General features: G+C 51.6%; 1 protein-coding gene across 5 annotated transcripts; it reads left to right on the plus strand.

The window, feature by feature from the left end:
- NEU4 (neuraminidase 4) lies at window positions 1–5,589 on the plus strand. Of its 5 annotated transcripts, none has more exons than XM_077958165.1 (5): window positions 1–66; window positions 1,846–1,918; window positions 2,805–3,011; window positions 3,189–3,444; window positions 4,243–5,589. In XM_077958165.1, exons 3-5 carry the CDS (start codon window positions 2,811–2,813, stop codon window positions 5,238–5,240), a joined length of 1,455 nt encoding a protein of 484 aa, XP_077814291.1. In that variant the 5' UTR covers window positions 1–66; window positions 1,846–1,918; window positions 2,805–2,810; the 3' UTR covers window positions 5,241–5,589. The 5 variants fall into 5 exon arrangements, with proteins under 5 accessions (XP_077814291.1, XP_014967061.3, XP_001095081.4 ...); XM_015111575.3 differs by having other exon boundaries at window positions 2,808–3,011; XM_001095081.5 differs by lacking the exon at window positions 1,846–1,918.
- The last annotated feature ends 20,205 nt before the right edge of the window (window positions 5,590–25,794 follow it).

Here is a 25,794-nt window from a genome sequence, read left to right on the forward strand (position 1 = left end):
GTCTCTGCTCTGGGTCAGGCGAGGCAGCCACCCATGATGAGCTCTGCAGCCTTCCCGAGGTGGCCGGTGAGTCCCTGCCCTTGGCACCCCCAGTGCCCTCACCCCTCTACCCTGGTGCTCGGGGCCAGGACCCGCTCCTGAGGGATCTGTCCCGCTGGCCGGCTCCTCTGTCTGGGGGTGCTGGACGAGTCCCACCGCTTGCCAACCCCAGGGTGGCTCCTCAGCTCTCAAACAAGGGGCGGGCTGCATGGATTCCGAGGGCCCCTCCAACAAGAGGTCCCACACGATGGGACAGTTTCCTGGCCCACAGGGTGGGTGTGACACTGAGGGTTCCTGGGGGCAGATTCAGGGCATGGGATGGAGGCAGACGGGTTGTGAGAGGCCCAATGCAGGGGGCCAGCGCCAGCCCACAGGGTCGTTCTGCAGATGGGCTGGTCGGGGATGCTCTACCAGGTGAAGGGTCTGTGGCTGGAGTCTTCGCCCTGGCCAGGGCACAGGACGTTCACAGCGCAGGCTGAGGGTCAGAGCCGCCGAGGGCCCCCGCCGGGATCCTGCGCAAAGCTTTGGCCTCTGCACTTTACGTGGGCGCATGTGACTGCCCCTCGCCAAGGTGTTCCTACACCTGACGGGTCCCAGGACAAGAAGTGCTGACTCCAGAGGGTGTGTGCGGAGGGCCTGGGCTGACCTCAGGGCTCTAGGGGGGCCCACACAGGATGGGCTGCGAGGGGTGGGGGTGGGGGGTCTGTGATGGCCCCCTGCCAAGCCAGAGTGAACCCTACAACCGGTCCAGGGGTCCAGGGGCCAGAAGGCCAGGTTCTCCTGGAGGTCCCATCTCCCCTAGGCCTTGGTTTTCCCTTCTGTGACTCCACAGCCCTGAGAAGGGCCCTGTCAGGGAGGGCGGGGGCACTGGTTAATGTCCAGGACACAGCCGTCCCAGTCAAGCCAAACCTCTGAAACATGCTGAACTGGCCGCACTGAGCAGGGCTGGCCTCTGAGACGGAGGGGCCTGCTGAGGACACAGAGGCTCTGTGGAACCCAGGGAACTGGCCGCACTGAGCAGGGCTGGCCTCTGAGACGGAGGGGCCTGCTGAGGACACAGAGGCTCTGTGGAACCCAGGGAACTGGCCGCACTGAGCAGGGCTGACCCCTGAGACAGAGGGGCCTGCTGAGGACACAGAGGCTCTGTGGAACTCAGGGCCTGGCTGTGGCAAGGATACCCCAAGCCAAGTGTGTGGCAGCCTTGTCCTCTCTGTGGGCCTCAGTTTCCCCTCTGTGCAACGAGGGGAGTGACCAGCTGGTTTCTGGAGCCTCCTTCCCTCCCTCTCTGTCCCCAGGAGCGGGCCTGGGCCTCATGTCTGCAGGGGGTGCTGACGCCGGCTCCTGTGGCCCGGGCCTTGGGGAGGGAGCCAAGTGCCGAGAGAATGTCTTGCTTGTGCCTGCTCAGCCCAGAGGGACACGTGGCGTCTGCACCTGCTTCCCGCTTGGGCACAATTGCCCTTTGAGAGCAGAGCCAGGGGCTTCTTGGGGACAGGAAGCTGCTCTCAGAAGCCGCACACTGGTGGTGGGGGAGCAGCAGGAAGGGGCCGGCCAGCTGTCCTAGCCAAGAGCCTTTCAGGAACCGGGGCCCAGGGCAGAGGTGGCTGGAGGTGGAGCTGTCTGTTGGGGCCTCAGGTGTAGGGGCAAGGCCTGCCCGGGTTTTGCACGAGTGTTGCGCCTTTACCTGGGTCTCCATCGGTCCCACCTGACTCGTGAGTGTGCGTGGGTCCCTGTTGTAGGCAGGCGTTGTGCCCTGGCCAGGTGCGGTGCTCAGCATCCAGCCATCTCCCTCCTCCCTCCTCCCCTTAGCCTCCCATCCAGGTGCCCCGTGTGCCCAGCCTGGGTGACTGGCCGTGGCTCTGACCGCTCCGAGTCCTGCACGGTGGGTACCAGCGTTCCCACCTGTCTGCAGCTGCGCCACCTCCCCGTGCCGGGCTGTGCGTGCTCACGCACGGCCCGGCCTGGCTTTGTGCGGTCAGACAGAGAGACCCCCAGGCAGGTCCCGCCTGCAGCAAGCAGACCCCATATGTGCCCCAAATGCCCGCTCACCCGGCCCCTGCCCTGGTGGGTGTTGTCTGGGAGCCCCACTCAGCTTTGGGGCTTCTGATTCCTGTGGGTGCTTCTCAGGTCAGGGCCTGCAGGTGCAAAGCACCAGGCAGTGGGGTGGGGGCACTATGGGGCCAGCTGCCCTGCAGGCAGGGGTCTGACCGCCGAGCACCTGTCCCCTGCAGGACCCCTGGCTATGGGCGACCCGATGACGTTCAGGAAGTGGGAGTGGGTCCCCTGTCCCCATGGCTCCCAGCAGTCCCTGTGAGCTCACCTCTTTGTGTCTCTGTTTGCTGTGGCCTCTATTCTGGGGACACTGAGCCTCTCCTTGCTTGAGGTTTTGGGTCCTGATTGTCCACATGACCTCCTGCTGGGTGAATTCCGGGATGACCCTGTGTCCTGGGCACATGGCTGGCAGGGTCCCGGGGCTCTCCGGCCAGCCTCCCCTGCACCTCCGCACCAACTAGCCTGGCCGAGGGTCAACTCCCAGAGCCGTGTTGAGAGGGGAAGGTCTGATTCCATAGACATTTGGGGTACAGGGGTTGTGAGGGTGGACTGGGGAGGGGCTGCTCCAGATCTGGGGTGAGGGAGTCAGAAACAGGCCTGACCCCAAGGTGGGTACAGGAAGAGCCCTAGGTGTGGGCAGGAGCTGTCTGCACCTCCTGAGCCCCTTCCCCACTCCCTGGGCCTGCCTTGCTGACCTGTGGCCCTGTACTGACCAGCAGAGCATGGGGGCCCCTCATACCCCTTCACGGACAGTGCTCTTTGAGCGGGAGAGGACCGGCCTGACCTACCGCGTGCCCTCGCTGCTCCCTGTGCCCCCCGGGCCCACCCTGCTGGCCTTTGTGGAGCAGCGGCTCAGCCCCGATGACTCCCATGCCCACCGCCTGGTGCTGAGGAGGGGCACGCGGGCCGGGGGCTCCGTGCGGGTGAGTGGCCGGGCCCACTGGGGCTGCACACCCAGGGACAGGGGCGGGGGTGGCGGTGGCAGGCGGGTGCCCGAGATAGAGATGAGCAAACCAGGCTCAGCTGTCTCGGGTGCCCCACGGGGGGCTGTGCCCAGGTCCCTGGACATCCTAGTCAGTGGCACTTCCTCCTCTGGGCAGTGGGGCGCCCTGCAGGTGCTGGGGACAGCAGCCCTGGCAGAGCACCGGTCCATGAACCCCTGCCCCGTGCACGACACTGGCACAGGCACCGTCTTCCTCTTCTTCATCGCGGTGCTGGGCCACACGCCCGAGGCCGTGCAGATCGCCACGGGAAGGAACGCCGCACGCCTCTGCTACGTGGCCAGCCGTGACGCCGGCCTCTCGTGGGGCAGCGCCCGGGACCTCACCGAGGAGGCCATTGGTGGTGCCGTGCAGGGTAGGCGGGCAGGGTGCCAGTCTGGGTCCCTCGGATTGGCCACGGTCCACATGGAAGGGAGATTCCAGCTGGAAATGTCCATTCTGCCCCACCCCCGCCCCTGCCTCCAGCCATAAGGGAACCAACCAGCCCTCTCCCCAGGACTGTCCTGGGCCTCCCGTCCCAGGCAAATGGGTACTGGTCGCCACCCAGTCCATCCGGTGGGCAGGAGCAGGCCCTCTATGGCTGATCAGACTCTCATCCCCCCAGGTCATCCCTTTATCTGCAGAGGAGAAGGCTGAATGCTGAGGTGTCTCTCAGCTCCCAAACCAACAGCCACCCTGCCCCACCCCTTCCTCTTATTCTTTACTCCCTTCTCACCCCGCCTAGGGCCTGGCCAGGCCTCGCCACAGCTTTCCCTCCACCCCGTCCTCTGTGGCCACCTGACCCTGGCCTGTGGGAGCCACAGCAGGGAGTGGAGCAGATACATGGCGGAGCCCAGGACCCCACCGCAGGGCCTCACTCCCCCTGCCCGCCCTCCGCTGTATCTGTATGGGCAGTGCTCGCCAGCCTCCCTGGGTGCTGTCCACCTGGGCGCGGGGGCTAAGGGCTGGGAGAGGCTTGTCAGCCTGGGAGGACTCAGGGCGGCTGCAATGAGTTGTGTGGAAGGGTGGTCAGAGTGTGATGGTCCTAACCCGAGGCACCAGCCCCTCCTTCCCCGACCCCTGTGCCTTCCCCGACCCCTGTGCCTTCCTCCATCCGCCCCCCCCAACCTCGGGGACTCAGCAGCCCCTCCCACCTCCGCCCTCCTCCCCACAGACTGGGCCACGTTCGCCGTGGGTCCCGGCCACGGCGTGCAGCTGCCCTCAGGCCGCCTGCTGGTGCCCGCCTACACCTACCGCGTGGACCGCCGAGAGTGTTTTGGCAAGATCTGCCGGACCAGCCCCCACTCCTTCGCCTTCTACAGCGATGACCACGGCCGCACCTGGCGCTGTGGAGGCCTCGTGCCCAACCTGCGCTCGGGCGAGTGCCAGCTGGCGGCAGTGGATGGTGGACAGGCCGGCAGCTTCCTCTACTGCAATGCCCGGAGCACCCTGGGCAGCCGCGTGCAGGCACTCAGCACTGACGAGGGCACCTCCTTCCTGCCCGCAGAGCGTGTGGCTTCCCTGCCTGAGACCGCCTGGGGCTGCCAGGGCAGCATCGTGGGCTTCCCAGCCCCCGCCCCCAGCAGGCCACGGGATGACGGTTGGTCAGTGGGCCCCGGGAGTCCCCTTCACCCTCCACGCCTTGGTCCTGGAGTCCATGAACCCCCAGAGGAGGCTGCCGGAGACCCCCATGGAGCCCAGGTGCCTGGTGGGCCCTGCAGCCATCTGCAGCCTCAGGGGGATGGCCCCAGGCAGCCTGGCCCCAGGCCTGGGGTCAGTGGGGATGTGGGGTCCTGGACCCTAGCGCTCCCCATGCCCTTTGCTGCCCCACCCCAGAGCCCCACGTGGCTGCTGTACTCCCACCCAGTGGGGCGCAGGGCTCGGCTGCACATGGGTATCCGGCTGAGCCAGGCCCCGCTGGACCCGCACAGCTGGACAGAGCCCTGGGTGATCTACGAGGGCCCCAGCGGCTACTCCGACCTGGCGTCCGTCGGGCCGGCCCCTGAGGGGGGCCTGGTTTTTGCCTGCCTGTACGAGAGTGGGGCCAGGACCTCCTATGATGAGATTTCCTTTTGCACATTCTCCCTACGTGAGGTCCTGGAGAACGTGCCCACCAGCCCCGAGCCGCCCAACCTTGGGGACAAGCCTCGGGGGTGCTGCTGGCCCTCCTGACAGGCCTTCTGGCCGTGCCCATGCCCCTTGGGTGCCTGGGGCAGAGGGGTGGAATATGCTGGGGTGCCCCAGGATGGATGTGGGGGGGCTCTTAGTGCAGAATCCTGTGGATTAGAAGCAAGTTTCTCCTCAGAGTTCTCAAGCAGGGGTTGCTCTTCGAGAAGGGGAACAGCGGCTGGGAGTGAGCAGGGCAGGGTAGGGGCAGGAAGTGGGCCCTGGGCGACCCCCCACAGCTCCCTCCCGAGGCTGCAGGGTCAGGCGCAGGACTGCAGGTAGCCCAGGGTGTTGTGGGTGGCAGCACTTGCTTGCTGGCTGCTTTCTGGCTCGAAATAAAGGAATCGTGCTTGTGTCGGGGTAGACGTTTCTTTCCTTTTCAGGTTCCAGCCCTGGGGAAGGGAGCTCTGCTCTAACCCGCTTCTCTGACCCTCATCCCAAAATCTCATTGCCTTGGCAAAGCTCTGCTTCTAAACATCCCGGGGCCAGCAGAGGGAGGGCAGGAGGGAGGAAGCGGCTTCCACCCTTGGCCTCCTGTGCGGTGATTTGCAAGTGGTCTGCCGCACTCTCTGAACTTCCTACCAGAGGAGTAGGAGGTAGGGCCTCTCCCCGCAGAGCTGGACACCAGGAGGGGGTCACCTTCCAGGACCAGCCCTGTGTCCCGCTCCCCTGACCCCACCCTGCAGAGGGCTTGGGCACCACTGGGGCTGTTTCCCCAGGGAAGTTCCTTTTTATTTATTCTCCTTTTAAAGTCTTAATTTCTGATGACAAAAGCAATATGTGCTTACTGTAGAAAATCTGGAAAATGAGCCGGGCACAGTGGCTCACGCCTATAATCCCAGCACTTTGGGAGGTCGAGGCAGGTGGATCACCTGAGGTCAGGAATTCGAGACCAGCTTGGCCAACGTGGTGAAATCTCGTCTCTACTAAAAATACAAAAATTAGCTGGGCATCGTGGTGGGCACCTGTAATCTCAGCTACTTGGGAGGCTGAGGCAGGAGAATCACTTTAACCTAGGAGGCGGAGGTTGCAGTGAGCCAAGATTGTGCCACTGCACTCCAGCCTGGGCGACAGAGTGAGACTCAAAAAAAAAAAAAAAAAAAAAAAGAAAGAAAGAAAGAAAAAAAGAAAATCTGGAAAATGTAGAAAGCTATAAAGAAAATATAAAGAAAAAATAGAAGTGAGCCCTGGGCCCCTCTCTCCACGGGCCCTTCCTTCTGGCTTCAAGTGCTCCTGCCCAGCCTGCTGCCACACCCGTGGACGACGGCCCGGCCGGGGGGTGCACACGTGTGCCACCTTCTTCCTGGCCCTGAATTGTGTGTGATGGGCTTCTTTGCGTGTCTCTGGGTCTGGTCACCCTTTGGGCTGGCTTCGGTGACCATTCCCAAGGGCGGGGACCCACGGCCAGCCCCCAGCAGTGAGGGGCATCCGGGTGGTCTCTGAGTCGCCGAAGGTCCCCAGGGGAGCAGAGATGACCTCCCCTTGCGGCCCCCTTTTCCCCAGCAACTACTCTGCTGGGAGGGCTCCTGCCTGAGAGGGGCTACCACTGGGTTCCAGGCAGGGGCAGGATGGGGGCCTGGATCCGGGGCCCCTGAGAGCCCTGAGTTCCCACAATCACCCCGGGCCCCTCCCCACCTCAGGCAGCCTCAGCCTGTCATAGGAGGGGCCCCTTGCCCAGGCCCTGGCAGTGCTGGTTTTAGGGGGTCTGTGTCTTAGTGCCTTGGGGCTGCTAAAATGAAATATATAGACCAGGGGGCTTGGAAACAACAGAAATGTATTTCTTATGGTTCTGGAGGCTCAAAGTCCAAGGTCAAAGTCTGTGATCATGAGAGCAGACTCCGTGTCTGGTAAGGGCCCTGTTTCTGGCTCATGGATGGCGGCCTCTGGCTGTGTCACACACGGCGGGAGGGAGGTCTCTCCTGGGTCTCCTGTATGGGACACTATCCCATTCATGAGGGCTCCACCCTCCCAGGAGGCCCCACCTCCTGACCTTATCACCTTGGGGTTAATATTTCAACATGGGAATCTAGGGCGCACGTGTAGATCACGTGTTGGGTGCATCCTGTTATGCATGTGTCCTGGCTTGTGGCGTGTGTGTAGGTGGTGTGGCTGGGTGCATCCTGTCATGCGTGTGTCCTGGCTTGTGGCGTGTGTGTAGGTCGTGTGTTGGGTGCATTCTGTCATGTGTGTGTCCTGGCTCGTGGTGCACATGTAGATCACGTGCTGCGTGCATTGTGTCACATGTGTCCTGGCTTGTGGCACGTGTGTAGGTCATGTACGGGGTGCATTGTGTCATGCATGTATGTGTACTGGCTTGTGACGTGTGTGTAGGTCACATGCTGGGTGCATCCTCTCATGCGTGTGTCCTGGCTAGTGGCCCATGTAGATCACGTGCTGGGTGCATCGTGTCACGCGTGTGCCCTGGCTTGTGGCCGGTGTAGATCACGTGCTGGGTGCATCGTGTCACGCGTGTGCCCTGGCTTGTGGCTAGTAGGGTCATCACAGTCCACTCTTCTGCCTTCAGATCTGAACCAAAGGAGCCACAGGCCTCTGGTTCTGGAAGCTGTGGAGCCCAGTGGGGCTCTGCACGGCCCATTCTTCTTCATTTGCTTCTATGCTGGGGTGAGCGGCGTCCCCAAATTCGTGTCCCTCTGGAAGCTCAGCCTGCTGCCTTATTGGAAGGAGGGCCTTTGCAGACATGATGGAGTAAGAGGAGGTCATACTGGATTGCAGTGGGTTTAGCCCAGTGATGACTGTCCTTGTGAACCATAGACGCAGGGAGAAGCCGTGTGAAGGTGGAGGCAGAGGCTGCAGTGACGCCACCACCAACCACAGGGGCTGCTCAGAGCTGGAAGAGGCTGAAGGACCCTGCGCTGGAGGCTTCAGAGAGGGTGCGGGCCTGTCACCCTTGGCTTCAGACTCGGCCTCCAGAGCCGGCCTCCAGAGCCGCGAGAGGACACATTTCCATCGCTTCAGCCGTCGGTCAGTGAGATTTGTTGCGGCAGCCTAGGAAGCAGCACACCTTCCCGCCTTTGCCCTCTGTCCGTCCGTCCGTCTGTCCACATGGGCCTCAGACCCTGGGGGTTCCTGGCCGTCACTGCCTGGCTGTGTGCAGCCTCGACCTCGTGTCAGACCGACTTGGGCTGGAGGTCCCCAGGAGCTCCAGTCGCTGTGGCAGAGCCTCTCGACGTCCTGGGCTGTCTGCGGCTGGGGCACCCTCCGAGCTGGGGTTGGGTCCTGAAGGAGCCAGGGCCTCGGAGCCCTGGTCCCACCTGAGAGGGCACTGGCTCCTCCAGGTCTGGGCAACTGCTCAGAACCGGGGAAGGCTCTGCCAGGTGTGATCCCCCAGGCTGGGAGAGGGTGTGTGGGGAGGCTGCCTGGCTCAGGGCAGGTTGAGCCCTTCCTCCTGCCCTCCTGCCCCTGCCCCAACTGGAGCGGGACCTGCCAAGGGCTCAGGACATCTGGGGTCTGCTGGTGGGGGGTCGCTGTGCACTTTCCTCCTACTGCACTGGGAGTTCCTCTGGCATCCTGGGAGACCTGTGCCTCCAGAGAGACCAGCCCCCTCCAGAGAGACCACCCCCTAGATTCCTCCCACTGCAGGCAGCTCCCCTGGCACCCGACCAGCTCCTGAGCTCCTGCCCCACCTCCGCACTCCTGACGGCTGCTCTCCCAGCCGCCTCTTTTCCTTCCTTCCACCCCTATATGGTTTGGATCTGTGTCCCCTCCCAAATCTTATGTGGAACTGTATGTAATTCCCAGTGTTGGAGGTGGGCCTGGTGGGAGGTGACTGGATTATGGGGCAAATTCTCACGAGGGGTTTACTGCCTTTGCCTCGGTGCTGTCCTCATGACAGCGAGCTCCCCCGTGACCTGGCTGTTTAAAGGTGTGCGGCACCTCCCCGCCTTGCTCCTGCTTTCACCATGTGACGCGCCTGCTCCCCCTTCTCTTCCACCAGGATTGTGGGTTTCCTGGGGCCTCCCCGGAAGCCAAGCAGATGCCAGCACCACACTTCCTGTAGAGTCTGCAGAACCGGGAGCCGATTAAACTTCTTTTCTTTAAGAATCGCCCAGCCTCTGGTGTTCCTTCACAGCAGGGTGAGGGGGACACCCTGAGCCTTAGGGGCAACGCCTGCTGCTGTCCCCAGGCCGGGCCGGGCAGTGGCTCAGGAACGTGGCTGGGAACACAGTGCCAGGGCCGAGGTCAGGGCTCTGTCGTGGAGGTAGGATGTCTTTATGGTTCCTTCCTAACCCTCATCCTTTTACCTCTTGTCCTGGCTTATGGGGCTGGCAAGGACCTCCAGGAAGACGTTAAACATCCTTGACGTCTGATAGGCCAAACAAGCGCTTGGAAGCTGTCTGCGTCCTCACTCCAGGGGCCTGCACCATGACGTCACTGCGAAGGGCTGCGCAGAGGGGGCCAGCTGAGGGTCTTGAGGTGAGAAATCATCCTGGTCATCTGGGTGGGTCCAGGGTCTCACCAGGGTCCCTATGGGAGGGGACAGAGGGTGGGAGAGGAGGGAAGACGCCTTGCAGCTGGGTTTGAAGATGGAGGAGGGGCCACAGCTGAGTAGCTGGTAGCCACTGGAAGCTGGGAAAGGTAGGAAGTGAAGCCCCCACAGCCTGCAGAGGAAACAGCCCTGCGGATGCCTTGATGTTAGCCCGGGGAGGCCATGTCAGAGCTCCAGCCTCTCGAACTGCTGGGGATGCATTTGTGTCATTTCAAGCTCCAGATCTGTGTGATTTGCAGCCTCGGGAAACAGTTGTCGGGCCACCAGGGTCCCGCCCTGCTCCCACCTTCTGGGCTCCAGGACGCGGGCGTTGGACCTCTCACCGTCCGTGTGGCCCTCTGCTGTGCACTCTCCTCCTCGTTGGTGTCTGTGCCGCATTCTGGTTGGTTTTTCTCGGCTTTTTTTTTTTTTCCCTATTCACTAATTCTCTCTTTGCTGTGTGTAATCAGCTGGGAGTTACTCTCTTGCTCCCTCTCTCCCTCCCCCATCCTTTCTCTGCCCTTGTCTCTCTGTCTCTGTTTCTCTTTGTGTTTGTGTCTCTCTCTGTCTCTCTGTCTCTCTGTCTCTGACTATCTCTGTGTTTGTGTCTGTGTCTTTCCATGACTCTCCCTCTGTGTCTCTCTGTGTCTCTGACTCTGTGTCTCTGTCTCTCTGTGTTTCTGTCTCTCTGTGTGTCTCTGAGTCTGTCTCTGTCTCTTTGTGTCTCTGACGCTCTCTGTTCTCTCTGTGTCTCTGTCTCTCTGTGTCTCTGTTCTCTCTGTGTCTCTGTCTCTCTGTGTCTCTGCCTCTTTCTGTGTCTCTGAGTCTCTCTCTGTGTCTCTGTCTCCCTGTGTCTCCCTTTCTGTTCTTCTCCACGACGTTCTCTGGGTTTGACTTTCTGCTCCCGCCCTGTGCGCAGAGGGACGAGGAAGCTTTTGCGCATGCGCAAAAGGCTCCTCCGCGCCACGTGCTTCAAGCGCGTGGTTCCATTTAGGATGAAATAACGCCCCGCGGGGTGGAGAACGTTTGTGTTTTCCAGATGTGGCGATCACGGCCCAGCAAGTCCTCTGTTGTTCACGGTGCTCAGGCGGTAGAAACAATCTCGCAGCCCACCTGCGTGGCTTCCACAGCCATTCTCTTAAGCGTTTTCCACTTCGTGTGATTAAAAGAGTTGTGATGGCCCCAAGCACTTGCTTTACCTGCTCAGGTGTCATTCCATCCCATTCATTCCGCAGCTTTCCCCAAATGCACACAAATGAAATGTAAATGTGAACGTGTGTGTATCTATCTCCCATTTCTCCCAAAGTGAGATCGTCAGCTGCAATCACTGCACAGCCATGCAGGGACCAGGCCCTGCCCCTTCAGCCCGAGGCTTCGGCCCCCAGCGTTGTCTCCGGAGGCTCATGCCTGACCCTTCGTGCTCAGCTTTTCCTGCTTCTTTGGGTTCCCAAGGCGTCCCAGTCAACTTCCCACCTGCAAACCCCCACCCTGGGAGCTTGACCAATGACATCAACATCTTTCAGTACTTGAATCCTCTCTTCTTCTTCTTCTTCTTCTTCTCCTCCTCCTCCTCCTCCTCCTCCTCCTTCTCCTCCTCCTTCTTCTCCTTCTTCTCTTCTTCTTTTTTTTTGATAGAGTCTCTCTCTGTCGCCCAGGCTGGAGTGCAGTGGTGTGATATCTGCTCACTGCAACCTCTGCTTCCCAGGCTCAGGTGATTCTCCTGCCGCAGCCTCCTGAGTAGCTGGGATTATAGGCGTCTGCCACTATGCCCGGCTAATTTTTGTTTTTGTTTTTTTTTTTTTTTTTTGAGACGGAGTCTCGCTGTGTCACCCAGGCTGGAGTGCAGTGGCCGGATCTCAGCTCACTGCAAGCTCCACCTCCCGGGTTCACGCCGTTCTCCTGCCTCAGCCTCCCGAGTAGCTGGGACTACAGGCGCCTGCCACCTCGCCCGGCTAGTTTTTTGTATTTTTTAGTAGAGACGGGGTTTCACTGTGTTAGCCAGTATGGTCTCGATCTCCTGACCTCGTGATCCACCCGTCTCGGCCTCCCAAAGTGCTGGGATTACAGGCTTGAGCCACCGCACCCGGCCTAATTTTTGTATTTTTAGTAGAGACGGAATTTCACCGTGTTGGCCAGGCTGGTCTCGAATTCCTGACCTCAGGTGATCCACCCACCTCAGCCTCCCAAAGTGCTGGGATTACAGGTGTGAGCCACTGGGCCCGGCCTCATTTTCCTTTTTTTTTTTTTTTTGAGACGAAGTCTCACTCTGTTGCCCACGCTGGAGTATAGTGGCGCGACCTCTGTTCACTGCAATCTCCGCCTCTCAGGTTCAAGCGATTCTCCTGCCTCAGCCTCCTGAGTAGCTGGGATTACAGGCATGCACCACTATGCCTGGCTAATTTTTTGTATTTTTAGTAGAGATGGGGGTTTCACCATGTTGGTCAGCCTGGTCTTGAACTCCTGATCTTGTGATCCATCCGCCTCGGCCTCCCAAAGTGCTGGGATTACAGGCGTGAGCCACCGCGCCCGGCCCTCATTCTTCTTAATAATTGCATGAGAGCTGCTGGTGGGAGTGTGAAATGGTGCAGCCACTGTGGAAAACAGTAGCCATATCACTTCTCAGAAACTTAGAGATGGAATTATTGTATGAGCCAGCAGTTACCCCGCAGAACTGAAGGCAGAGTCTCAGAGATACGTGTGCACCCAGGTTCACAGCAGTGTTATTCATGATAGCTAAAATGGGGAAGCAGCTGAAGTGTCCATCGATGGATAAGTGAACAAAACGTGGTCCATCCATACAAGGGAATATTATTCCGTCCTAGGAAAGAAGGGGATTCCGACAGTTATTATGACATGGATGGACCCCGAGGATGTTATGCTGAGTGAAATAGGCCAGTCACAAAAGGCCAGATATCATGTGATTCCACTCATATGAGGTACCTGGGGGAGTCGAATTCTTGAGACAGAAAGTAGAATGGTGGCTGCCAGGAGCTGGGGAAGGCGGAGTGGGAGCTAGCATTTAACGAGGGCAGAACTTTAGTTTTTAAAGATGGAAAGTTCTGGAGATGGATGGCGGTGATCGCTGCACAACACTGGCAATTAGTTGAACGCCATTGAATCGCCCACTTAAAAATGATTAAGATGGTGTATTTTATCACAATAAATCATTAGCAACAAACTTGCATGGTGAATTCTAGAGCATAGATGTGCTGAAATTTATCCCACATTTCCTTATCGAGGGACATTCAGATTGTTTCTAGTTTTTTTCCCCCTACCACTACAAAAATAGTTGCAGCAAATATTCTTGAACATAGGTTCTTACAAACTGGAATTCTGATTTCTGTACGATAGATTCCCAGATGTGGGGTGACTGAGCAGAACATCTCTATCATTTTTATTTTAATAGAGAATTCTTTCTCAGAGGAAATGGCCATCCCTGTCCCATCAGTCGTGCGTGGGAAGGCTTATTTCCCTGCACACTTGCTGGTGCTTCACATCATCTGCCTTTTTGCTTTTTTTCCAGTGTGATGGGCACACCAGGGCATTTCACAGTCTTGGTTGTAGAGCAGGTGAGAGTGAGCTTCTTGGCCAAAAGACAGCATCCAAACCTCCCATTCCATGCTTGCTAATTTCCCTTTTCCTTGCCAGAAAACATGATTCTATTAGGCTCCATGCAATAGAAACTCTCCACTACCATATTTGAGGTGGGTGTCCTTAATAGATGGCATCTGCAAAACAAAACAAAACAGAGACAGAGTGCAGCGGCTCATGCCTGGAACCCCAGCACTTTGGGAGGCCGAGGAAAGTGGATCACTTGCAGTTGGGAGTTTGAGACCAGCCTGGCCAACATGGTGAAACCCCGACTCTACTAAAAATACAAAGATTAGCTGGGCATGGTGGCGGGTTCCTGTAATCCCAGCTACTTGGGAGGCTGAGGCAGGAGAATCGCTTGAACTTGGGAGGTGGAGGTTGCAGTGAGCCAAGATTGTGCCACTGCACTCCAGCCTGGGTGACAGAGTGAAACTCCATCTCAAAACAACAACAACAACAAACAAACAAACATACAAACAAAACTGAGCCGTGGGTTGGGAGAGGTCTCTGGAAGGCATCAAGAACAAAATTGTAAATAATGTGGAATGAGGTGGGGCTGCTATCGTCATTTATCTTCAAAATCTGAGCTACTTATCAAGAATGGTTTGGATAATGGGGAAGGAGGGAGGACTGTCTACACAGGCAGGTCCCATGGGGAAGGGAATAGGAAATTGGCTGGGGGGTTTCTTCCAGGGTGACCAGGATAAACTGTGCCCTCCAACTGGCATTAATGAAACAGGGTGGACATGAACCCTGGAGGCAGGAGTCCTGGGTTCAGACTCCACTTCCAAGCAGAATTACCATGGAATTCCTCAGAGCCTTTTCCCTCATCTAGGTTGGTGGTCCAGAGTAAAATGCAGGACCACCTTTCTGCTTACCAGGCTGTGAGCTCTTTGAGTATGGGAACCAAGTCTTTGTCATCTTCCTGTTTCTCCTACACACCCAGCACCTCGCTTAGTGTCTGGAATATGAGAAAAACTCCATTAATGTGTGTGGAATTAATTGTCAAATTAAGGAGTGAATGAAGCCCAGGCAGCTTTGACAGTACCTTAGTTCTCCCTAAGCTACTTTCACAGAGAGACAGTTTGTGTGGTCGTACTGGGACTGCACAGCCTTTTCTGCGTAGAGCTGAGGGTGGTGGCTCTAGTCTGGGTCTGTAGAGTTTTAACACTGGGATGCCTGTGGTTGCCTATGAACTCCAAGCAGAATAAACCCAAAGAAAACCACACCTGAGCACATCATAGTAAAAACCACTGAAACCAAAGATGAGAAATTTCAAAGTTGGCCAGAGAAATGGATTACCCTGAAAGGCAAGCCCTACTTTGAAAGGGGCCACATTTAGATGGAAAGTTGACTTCTCAAAAGAAACAATGGAGACTGAAAGACAGTGGATACCAGTCGTCAAAAAGTGCAGAACGGAAATAACTGCCAACTTAGAATTCTATACCTAGCAAAAATGTCTTTCATGAATAAAGGTAAAATAATGACACTTTCAAATACACAAAAAAGTGATTTTGTCATCAACAGATTCACACTAACAGAGGTATGAAAGGGGGTTCCCCAAGTAGAAGAAAAATGATTCCAGATGGAAGGCCAAATGAAGAGCAATGGTAAACATAAAAAGTGGGTGAATCCACGAGGTCAGGAGATCGAAACCATCCTGGCCAACATGGTGAAACCCCATCTCTACTAAAATTCAGAAAATTAGCCAGGCATGGTGGTGCATGCCTGTAGTCCCAGCTACTTGGGAGGCTGAGGTAGGGGAATCACTTGAACCTGGGAGACAGAGGTTGCAGTGAGCCGAGATTGCGCCACTGCACTCCAGCCTGGGCAACAGAGCAAGACTCCGTCTAAAAAAAAAAAAAAAAGTGGGTGAATCCAAATGAATATGAACTGCAGAAAATTACAACAGCAGCAATATCTTGTAGGGTTTTGACTATATATAGACTTAAAATACATAATCAAAATAGTACTAAAGTGGACAGGGAGGTAAATGGAATGAAAGTGTTCTGAGATCCTTGCATTGTTCAAGAAAAGGTGAAAGTACCAATTTATATTAGCCAAGGATGCATGATGAAATCCCTAGTGTCAACACTGAAAGAACAGAATTATATGATTACCAGACTGACAGAGGTGACAAATGAAAAAAATAGAAAATGGTCATTTTTTAAAAGACAAGGGATTAAAGACTTAAATGTTAGACCTAAAGCCATAAATACCCTAGAAGAAAACCTAGGCAATTCCATTCAGGACATAGGCATGGGCAAGGACTTCATGACTAAAACACAAAAGCAATGGCAACAAAAGCCAAAATAGACAAATGAAATCTAATTAAACTAAAGAGCTTCTGCACAGCAAAAGTAACTACCATCAGAGTGAACAGGCAACCTACAGAATGGGAGAAAATTTTTGCAATCTACCCATCTGACAAAGGGCTAATATCCAGAATCTACAAAGAACTTAAACAAATTTACAAGAAAAAATCAAACAACACCATCAAAAAGTGAGCAAAGGATATGAACAGACACTTCTCAAAAGAAGACATTTGTGCAGCCAACAGACACATGAAAAAATGCTCATCACTGGCCATGAGAGAAATGCATATCAAAACCACAATGAGATACCATCTCACACCAGTTAGAATGGTGAGCATTAAAAAGTCAGGAAACAACAGGTGCTGGAGAGGATGTGGAGAAATAGCAACACTTTTACACTGTTGATGGGACTGTAAACTAGTTCAACCATTGTGGAAGACAGTGTGGAGATTCCTCAAGGATCTAGAACTAGAAATACCATTTGACCCAGCCATCCCATTACTGAGTGTATACCCAAAGGATTGTAAATCATGCTGCTATAAAGACACATGCACACGTATGTTTATCGCGGCACTATTCACAATAGCAAAGACTTGGAACCAACCCAAATATCCATCAATGATAGATTGGATTAAGAAAATGTGGCACATATACACTGTGGAACACTGTGCAGCCATAAAAAAGGATGAGTTCGTGTTCTTTGCAGGGACACGGATGAAGCTGGAAACCATAATTCTGAGCAAACTATCACAAGGACAGAATACCAAACAGCACATGTTCTCACTCACAGGTGGGAATTGAACAATGAGAACACGTGGACACAGGGTGGGGAACGTCACACACTGGGGCCTGTCATAGGGTGGGAGGGGGGAGGGATAGCATTAGGAGAAATACCCAATGTAAATGATGAGTTAATGGGTTCAGCAAACCAACATGGCACATGTATACATATGTAACAAACCTGTACCTTGTTCACATGTACCCTAGAACTTAAAGTATAATAAACAAAAAAATTACCTGACACAATGTAAATATCCCCAAAATATAAGCTACTATATGCATCAGAATTATTAAAATAATTTTGTGAGGAATCAGAAGTACAACCTCATATCAGATGTACTTTCCTTAAACAAAATTTTTGAACTTAGCACTACTAATTGTGAGATTTGCAGTTAATGAATCATTTCTTCCTACTATGAAAAAATAATTAGGCTCCCAAAAATCAATGGAAAGCAATTTGGATATTTTTATTTTACTTTTTTATTTTTTATTTCACTAGCTTTAGGGTACAAGTAGATTTTGGTTATAAAGATGAATTGTATAGCGGTGAAGTCTGAGATTTTAGTGCACCCCACATTCAAGTAGTGTTCACTGCACCCAATAGGCAGTTTTTCATCCCTCACTGCCCTCCCAGTCTCCACACTTTTGAGTTTTCAATGACCATTATAACATTCTGTAGGCCTTTGCATACCCACAGCTTAGCTCCTGCTAATAAGTGAGAAGCTACTTCACTTAGAATGATGGCTTCCAACTCCATCCAAGTTGTTGTGAAAGATATTATTTCATTCTTTTTTATGGATGAGTAGCGTTTCATGTGTATATCTACCACATTTTCTTTATCTGCTTGTCAGCTGATAGGCACTCAGGTTGGTTCCATGTCTTTGCAATGTGAATTCTGCTGTGATAACCATGCACATGCAGGTGTCTTTTTGATATGATCACTTCTTTTCCTTTGGGTAGATCTGGATTGCTGCATCAAATGGTAATCTGCTTTAAGCTCTTTGAGAAATCTCCATACCGTCTGGTGGAAGAGAATTTGAAATAGTTTATATTGGCCGGGTGCGGTGGCTCACGCCTGTAATCCCAGCGCTTTGGGAGGCCGAGGCGGGCGGATCACAAGGTCAGGAGATCGAGACCACGGTGAAACTCCGTCTCTACTAAAAATACAAAAAATTAGCCGGGCGCGGTTGTGGGCGCCTGTAGTCCCAGCTACTCGGGAGGCTGAGGCAGGAGAATGGCGTGAACCCGGGAGGCGGAGCTTGCAGTGAGCCGAGATCGTGCCACTGCACTCCAGCCTGGGCGACAGAGCGAGACTCCGTCTCAAAAAAAAAAAAAAAAAAAGAAATAGTTTATATAAAGATAAATGTTGGTTTACAGATGTTCTAAGTATAACAAAACAATAAATCATTAAAAAAAAAAGACAAGAAATGAGAGAAAATATACATAGAATAGGCAAGGCCGCTGGAGTGGTGGCTCACGCCTGTAATCCCAGCACTTTGGGAGGCTGAGACGGGCAGATCATGAGGTCAAGAGTTCGAGACCAGCCTGGCCAACATTGTGAAACCTCGTCTCTACTAAAAATACAAAAATTAGCCAGGCATGGTGGTGAGTGCTTGTAGTAAGAAAATATAGACTCCGTCGCAAAAACCATAGAATAGGCAAGGCCAAAATAGAAAGAAATATTATGACATCCAATTCAAACCCAAATATATCCGAATTACATTAAACATAAATTGATTAATATTCCAATTAAAAGAACAAAATGGCCATGCAGGCAAAAACCAAAAACCAAACAAAGAAAAAGCCTTCCAAAACACAACTAAACTCCACTGACAGTAGATATAGAGAAGATATCAAGATTCAGAAAGAGTGACAGTAAAGAGGGGAAACTAGACCATGAGAATATCCACATAAGCTCTCTTTACATCTATAAGTTCCATGTGTTGAGCTACCATAATTTTGACCTCAGTCTCTGACTTGTAGCAATTAGCTACGTGAAATATAAGCATTTTGTTAAAACCATTTCAGCTAAGGAATTTAGAGACTTTGATGTGCTGCTGTGCTTTTTGTGGTCTTTTTAGTAATTTGTCCTAAGGCGGCCAATACCTTTTTAATTGTATCTCTATTTGTATAAATCCCATAACTGGGAACAGCTGTATTCTGGAGGCTGTGTCACTAGGTGTCTTCACATCCTCTTGGTAATTAAGTCTATGGGAAGCAGGAAATTCTTTAGAGGGTTGGGTTTAGAGGGATGTAAAGGGAACCACCTAATGGCCCAGGAGACACAGTCCCTTCATTCGTCAGCAGTGCAGGCATCTGTGCACTGTCCTTGATTTGGAGAGTCTAGCTAGCTTTTTTTTTTCTTGAGATGGAGTCTCCGTGTGTCACCCAGGCTGGAGTGCAGTGGCATGATCTTGGCTTACTGCAACCTCTGCCTCCCGGGTTCAAGCAATTCTCCTGCCTCAGCCTCCCAAGTAGCTGGGATTATAGGCACGTGCCACCATGCAAAGCTAGTTTTTGTATTTTTAGTAGAGACGGGGTTTCACCACATCAGCCAGGCTGGTCTCGAACTCCTGACCTTGGGTGATCCATCTGCCTTGGCCTCCCAAAGTGGTGGGATTACAGGCGTGAGCCACTGTGCCTGGCCTGAACTAGTTTTATCCTTTGAAGCCAGCCCTCACCATCTCATGCCCCCTCCTCTTCCTCAGCAGTTCCTGGGCCTAGACAGAGGGTGCTTGATATGGTATATCTTCAGCAACAGCTCCAGGAAACTTCGAATGAGGGAGATTCGAGAGATAAATGGCATTAATACTTTGAGTGGGAGAACTGTAACGTACAGTCATAATGTGTCCGGAGTTGGTTCATTCAGTGGGTTCATGGTCTCGCTGACTTCAAGAATGAAGCCACGGACCTTCGCAATGAGTGTTACAGCTCTTAAAGATGGCACAGATCCAAAGAGTGAGCAGTAGCAAGGTTTATTGTGAAGAGCAAGAGAACAAAGCTTCCACAAGATGGAATGGGACCCGACCAGGTTGCTGCTGCTGGCTGGAGTGGCCAGCTTTTATTCCCTATTTGTCCCCTCCCATGTTCAGTTTTTGTCCTATCAGAGTGCCCTTTTTTCAATCCTCCCTGCGACTGGCTACTTTTAGGATCCTGCAGATTGGTGCATTTTGCAGAGTGCTGATTGGTGCATTTTACAGAGTGCTGATTGGTGCATTTTACAATCCCCTTGCTAGCTACAGAGCTCTGATTGGTGCGCTTTACAATCCTAGCTACACAGTGCTGATTGGTGCATTTTACAATCCTCTTGTAAGACAAAAAAGTTCTCCAAGTCCCCACTCGACCCAGGAAGTCTGGCCGGCTTCACCTCTCAATAAGAATTTACGTGCCCCTAACAGGAAGAAAGGAATCAACTCCATTAAGGAGCCAACTAAAACGGTCATGAAGAAAAATTACAACCTAGATCTTCTTTAGAGATGTGTAGCCAAGAGATAATTCAAGACTCAGTTTGAATTATAGGCAAAAAATAAAACTCAAGAACAGTGGTCAGGGCTGGAATCGAAGAACAAGTGTGTTATAGTTTTCTTTTGAAACATAATTCTTTTCGTCTCTTTAGTTCCCCCTTTCTACCACAGAGAAATAATAGTAAGACCAATTTGTGTACAAAATAAGTTTTAGTCTCACTCTATTTGGCTTGATCATTTGTGTAAATTGCAGCAGGAACAGCAGCTGGCCATGTAGGCTCTTTTTAAATTGGCTTTGCTGGAACTTTATCTGAAAATATGTTATTTCAGTCAAAGGTCTTGTTAAAATAATGTCCCCAAAGTGTCCTGTTACAAAAGAAAATGTATTCTTATTGAATTTATGCAAACAACTGTATTGCTGTAAGTAAGAATGCTCATGAATAGTTTTTGAATTCTAGGGGTAGAAGGTAGCGAGAGAAAGCTGAACTTTGTTATTTCACTCAGTTTCTGAAAGCTATAAATAGGTTAAAATAAAAAAGTTTTTCTTGACTTTGGAAAACAAAACAAAGAATCAGTAACATTTTAAACAAAAAGGCCATAAGCCCTGTTCAGTTCTGATAAGGACAGGAAAAGGAAGCTCACAGGTAGCTAAACATCTAAATTACACAGTATTAAGACGTAGAACAAACTATATTAATTCAGATAGAGGGAACATTATGATACGTCTTAATGTCTTGGAGTACAGCCCCAGCCCTGTGTCTCATGAAAGCCGTTCACTTTGACGGCTGCCTTCTCCCAGATGTGAAGCTTGAGTTTGGTTTCAGACACCAGTGTGGAATGTTCAAGATTCAGCAGGAGTTGGTGCCTTTTTTAGATGATGTGATGTGGTTTGGCTCTGTGTCCCCACCCAAATCTCATCTCGAATTGTAATCCCCAGTGTCAAGGGAGGGACCTGGCGGGAGGTGATTGGCTCATGGGGGCGGTTTCCCCCACGCTGTTCTCATGACAGTGGGTGAGTTCTCACAAGATCTGATGGTTTGATAAGGGGCTCTTCCCCCTTTGCTCTCTCTCCCCTGCCATGATGAACAGGATGAACGCAAAATTAAATTAAGACGTGCCTTGCTTTCCCTTCACCTTCCACCATGATTCTAAATTTCCTGAGGCCTCCCCAGTCATGGGGAGCTGTGAGTTAATTAACCCCTTTTGTTGATAAATCACCCCGTCTCAGGAAGTGTCTTCACAGCGTGTGAAATCGAACTCATACAGGATCTCAGAGCATTTGTAGCTGGAATGCTCCCTGCCTGGGATGCCTTTCCTTTACATCTTCCTCTGGCTGTCACCTCTTTTGTTTATAAATTACCCAGTCTCGGGCAGTTCTCTATAGCAGTGTGAAAACTGACTCATACTCTATGTGTGCCCAGGAGTCAACTCTCTGTAACTTGGTAGCACATGGATTTGTTAACAGTACCTTATAAGGACCCTTCCAAAGTGGGGGGGAAAGAGGTCCTGTAACTGATGTCTTTCCAGTGTATGTAATCACCAGGCTGGAGGTGGTGATTTTGGAGTTCATGACCTGACTGGAAGCTGCAAAAAGGTTTTGCAGGCCAGGTGTGGTGGCTCACTCCTATAATCCTAGCACTCTGGGTTCACTTGAACCCAGGAGTTTGAGGCTGCAGTGAGCTATGACTGCACCACTGCACTCCAGCCTGGGCAACAGAGTGAGACTGTCTCAAAAAATGTGTATAATCTTGTAATGATTCATTTTTAGAGCTTTGATGATCCTGCCTGCAATAAGTCTAAGTCAGATGCTTAATGTAGGATTTGATTTTGAGGACTTTTGTGAAAGATGTTAAAAGGCTCAAAACATTTGATCAAAATAGAATCCTAGATCACTGTAAAATAATAGTTACTCATGTAACCATTGCCATCTTCAATGGCAAGACAGAAAGTTACACGGATGTAAAAACAAACTCAGTTTTCATAAGCAATCAAAAAACCAAATAAAAATGACACTGGAAATTATCTTGATAAAATGCAAAATCTTCGTTTTTTTAGGCCAGTTACTCAAAAGGCAAAGAAATGCCTTCTGCAGTGACTGCTTCTCCTGTGGAAGCCCATTGAGCGAACCTGGAAGTCAAAGCTGATGAAAAGGGTATTTGAATTTAGTCAGGAGCGGGAAGATTGGGTCCAGGGCCATGAGTGTACATGATATTATGGAGGAAAGTAAACAAGAAAACAGAAACCTTGAGCAGGACAATGCATGACTCTTAATAACAGCATGAGAAGTTTCCTGGCTATACTGAACAGTGCGGGGAAAAGAAAGAGAGATCAGCCTGTTACTGTGTCTATATAGAAAGAAGAAAGAAGTAGACATAAGAGACTCCATTTTGTTCTGTATTTGAGATGCTGTTAATCTGTGACCCTACCCCCAACCTTGTCCTTGCAAGAGACATGTGCTGCGGTGACTCAAGGTTTAATGGATTTTGGGCTGTGCAGGATGTGTCTTTGTTAAACAAGTGCCTGAAGGCAGCTTGCTGGTTAAAAGTCATCACCATTCTCTTAATTTCAACTACCCAGGGACACTTACGGCCAAAGGTCGCAGGGACCTCTGCCTAGGAAAGCTAGGTGTTGTCCAAGGTTTCTCCCCATGTGATAGGCTGAAGTAATGCTAAAAGGTTTATGGAGATGTTTGCATATGCATCTCAAGGCACAGCATTTTCCTTTAAACTTATTCATGTCACAGAGGTTTTTGTTCATATGTCTTACTGCCGATTTCCTTCCTACAATGATCCTATTGTCCTGCCACTCCCTTATCTTTAAGATGGTAAAGATAATTATCAATAAATACTAAGGGAACTCAGAGACCGGGGCCGGCGTGGGTCCTCTGTAAGCTGAGCGCTGGTGCCCTGGGCCCCCGCTTTTCTTTCTCTATACTTTGTCTCTGTGTCTCATTTCTTTTCTCAAGTCTCTCGTTCCACCTAACGAGAAACACCCACAGGTGTGGAGGGGCAGGCCACCCCTTCAGAACAGTGTATAACAAGAAAAGCCAAGAGTACAGAATCAAGTTATATTGAAGGCAAACAGTGCTTTTCTAGACCTTTAAGATCAACATTTCAGCATCAGGCCACAACAGTAGTTACAACTGCAAAAGAAAGTTATAGGAGCTGATGAAAAGGCTGAAAGGGAGGGTCAGCATCCCAACCAAGCAAAAAGATACACCTTGGCAAGGGCACAACAACAGAAGGCAGGATGAACGCAGAATTAAACATTTTTTTTAAATTTTTTTTTGAGATGGAGTCTCGCTTTGTCACCAGGCTGGAGTATAGTGGCGTGATCTTGGCTCATTGCAACCTCCGCCTTCTGGGTTCGAGCGATTCTCCTGCCTCAGCCTCCTGAGTAGCTGGGATCACAGGTGCCCGCCACCATGCCTGGCTAATTCTTGTATTTTAAGTAGTTTTAGTAGAGACGGGGTTTCACCATGCTGGTCAGGCTGGTCTTGAACTTCTGACTTCATGCACTCTCCAGGACTCCCAGAACACAGTGTTGGAACCGAACTGTCGATTCCCTCCTGGGCAGGGGTCGCCGCGAAGGATCACCGACACGAGATTCACAGCAGAGAGTTATTTATTACTAGCGCGCTAGGGTCCCAAGGGTCCCAAGCTCTAAGTTGGCCCTGGGACCCCGACTGCTTGTTACAGGCTGTTTATATAGGCAAATACAAGTTCAAACACAGCTTAGGGCGTGAAATTCAAACAAAGCTTTAGGCGCGTGGTAATTGGGTCTGTCTATGGCCTGAGCAAGGTGTCTTATGCTAATTGGTTAGAGCAGGACCTTATGAGGTTTTTTTTCCTGGAGTTGTTGATTCCGGGAACTTCGAGGCAGGGTGGGACCCCCGGAATTGGCAGGGTGGGACCCCATGAGGTTGTTTCCCGGAATTGGCAGGGTGGGACCCTATCAGGGTGGGACCCTATTGAGGCAGGGTGGGACCCTATCCAGAGCCATCTGGTGTTAATTTTTTCTATATGAGGCCTAGTTTCTAAGTTTTATGAGGCCTAGTTTCATTTCCTCCTCTTTTTGTGTCAGAGGCTCAATCTTGAGCCTCTTTTTCAGTCCTGAGGGTCTGGTATTGTTGGGTCAGAACCATAGCATGTAATCTATTTTTAATAAGGGTGAGTAAGTGGTTGAGTATGCATGGCCTGAAAGTCAGGATGAGCGTGAGCAGGATGAGGGGTCCTATGATGGTGGAGATTAGGGTGCTAAGCCAAGGGGATTGGTTGTACTAATTTTTAAATTAACTTTGTTGAGATTTTTTCTTTTTTTTTTTTTTTGTCTAATTTTTTTTTAGTTTTGCCATAGAATTTTTAACTATTTTTGAATGATCTGCATAAAAACAACATTGCTCTTTTAGGGCTGCACAGAGCCCGCCTTTTTTTTAGAAAGACAATTTTTAGTCCTTGTCGGTTTTGTAATATAATTTCAGACAGAGAAGTCAAGGACTCTTTAAGTTTTGTGATAGATTGTTCTATGGCTTTAAGGTTTTTATTTATGGCTACTTTAAGTTGTTGCAGATGATGGTTACTATGCACTAGGGCTGCTGTCCCGGTTTTAACTTTAGCCGCTACCTTAATTCTTAATATGTCGGCGAGGGTGAGGGAGATTAAGGGCGGGGAAGTGCTTTGAGGAGCTTTTAGTTGGGGCTTCTCCGATATGGAAACCGGGGGCTTTCTAGCTTTTAATAAAACCTGGTTTGGCTTTACTGCAACAGGGGCAGTGTCTGGATTGACTAATAGTCTGATTTGGAGGGGAATTTTAGGCGGGTTGTGCTGGTATAAATAGAGACCTTATATTAATTTTGTTGTTATCTATCTGTTATCAGATTTTGCCGCATCTTTAAACTTGATGCGAACCAGGTTGCAATTTTCTGAATATCGGGTTGTGGTACAGGGCTGGACAAAGGGCATAGTTATATACTAAGGTTTTGTGGCTTATTTTTATTTTTTATTATTAGTAGTTACACAGGACCAGTTTTTGCAATATAAGTGAGTCAGATTTTTACAAGTTTTTTTATTGGTTCTGTCTTGCATCCGGGACAGGCATAAAACCTGTTCCGGCTGATGGACATTTTTCTAGCCTGTCCTTTTTATTCTTGTCTATCCTGAGGAGTCCTTAATAGGACTCCTGTGGGACCAGTAAACCGGGGGCCTGTGTCTTTTATCTTTCCTGTTATTTTTTTTATTTTTTATTTTTAGGTTGAAATAGAGGTCTGGAAACTAAGTCTTTATAGGAGTATTCTCGGAGGTCTTATTTAAGACCTCTTGATTATTAAAATTAATTATCTGTCAGGTCAGGCTAAATGGCCGGTGGGGGGTTAGCGTCAAAAACTATACTAGAGACGGCACAGGGAAGAAGGGCAAACAATAAGCAAGGAGTTAGATACGAGAGAGTCTTATCTTGAGCGGGTCTGCGGAGCGTTGGAGTTTCCATGTCTTAAGTGGTGTTGGTCTGGACGTCTCTGGAGCAGCCTTGGCGTGGGATGCGTGGATCTAAGTGGAGATTCCATCAACCTTTATGGCTGTGGGTGTGGTCAGGAGAACAATGTAGGGTCCTTTCCACCGAGGCTCTAGTCCTTGAGTGCGATGCCGTCTAACGTAGACAGAGTTTCCCACCTGGAAGGGGTGACTGGTCTGTGGATGTCCTGGTTGGTACAGTTCTGCCAAGGGGGCCCAGATTTGGGCCTGTACTGCTTGGAGTCCTTTTAGCCGGGCCTGTAGGTCAGTCTTAGGATCGGAGGGGGAGAAGGAATTAAGCAAGGTTGACAAAGGGGGAGGTCCTCCGTAGAGGATTTCATATGGAGTGAGCCTAAAACGGTTAGGTGTATTCCGGGCCCTTAACAGAGCTAAGGATAGGAGGCGTCTCCAATCTTT

Source organism: Macaca mulatta, chromosome 12 (assembly GCF_049350105.2).
Source record: "Macaca mulatta isolate MMU2019108-1 chromosome 12, T2T-MMU8v2.0, whole genome shotgun sequence".
In the NCBI taxonomy this organism is placed as follows: Eukaryota; Metazoa; Chordata; class Mammalia; order Primates; family Cercopithecidae; genus Macaca; species Macaca mulatta.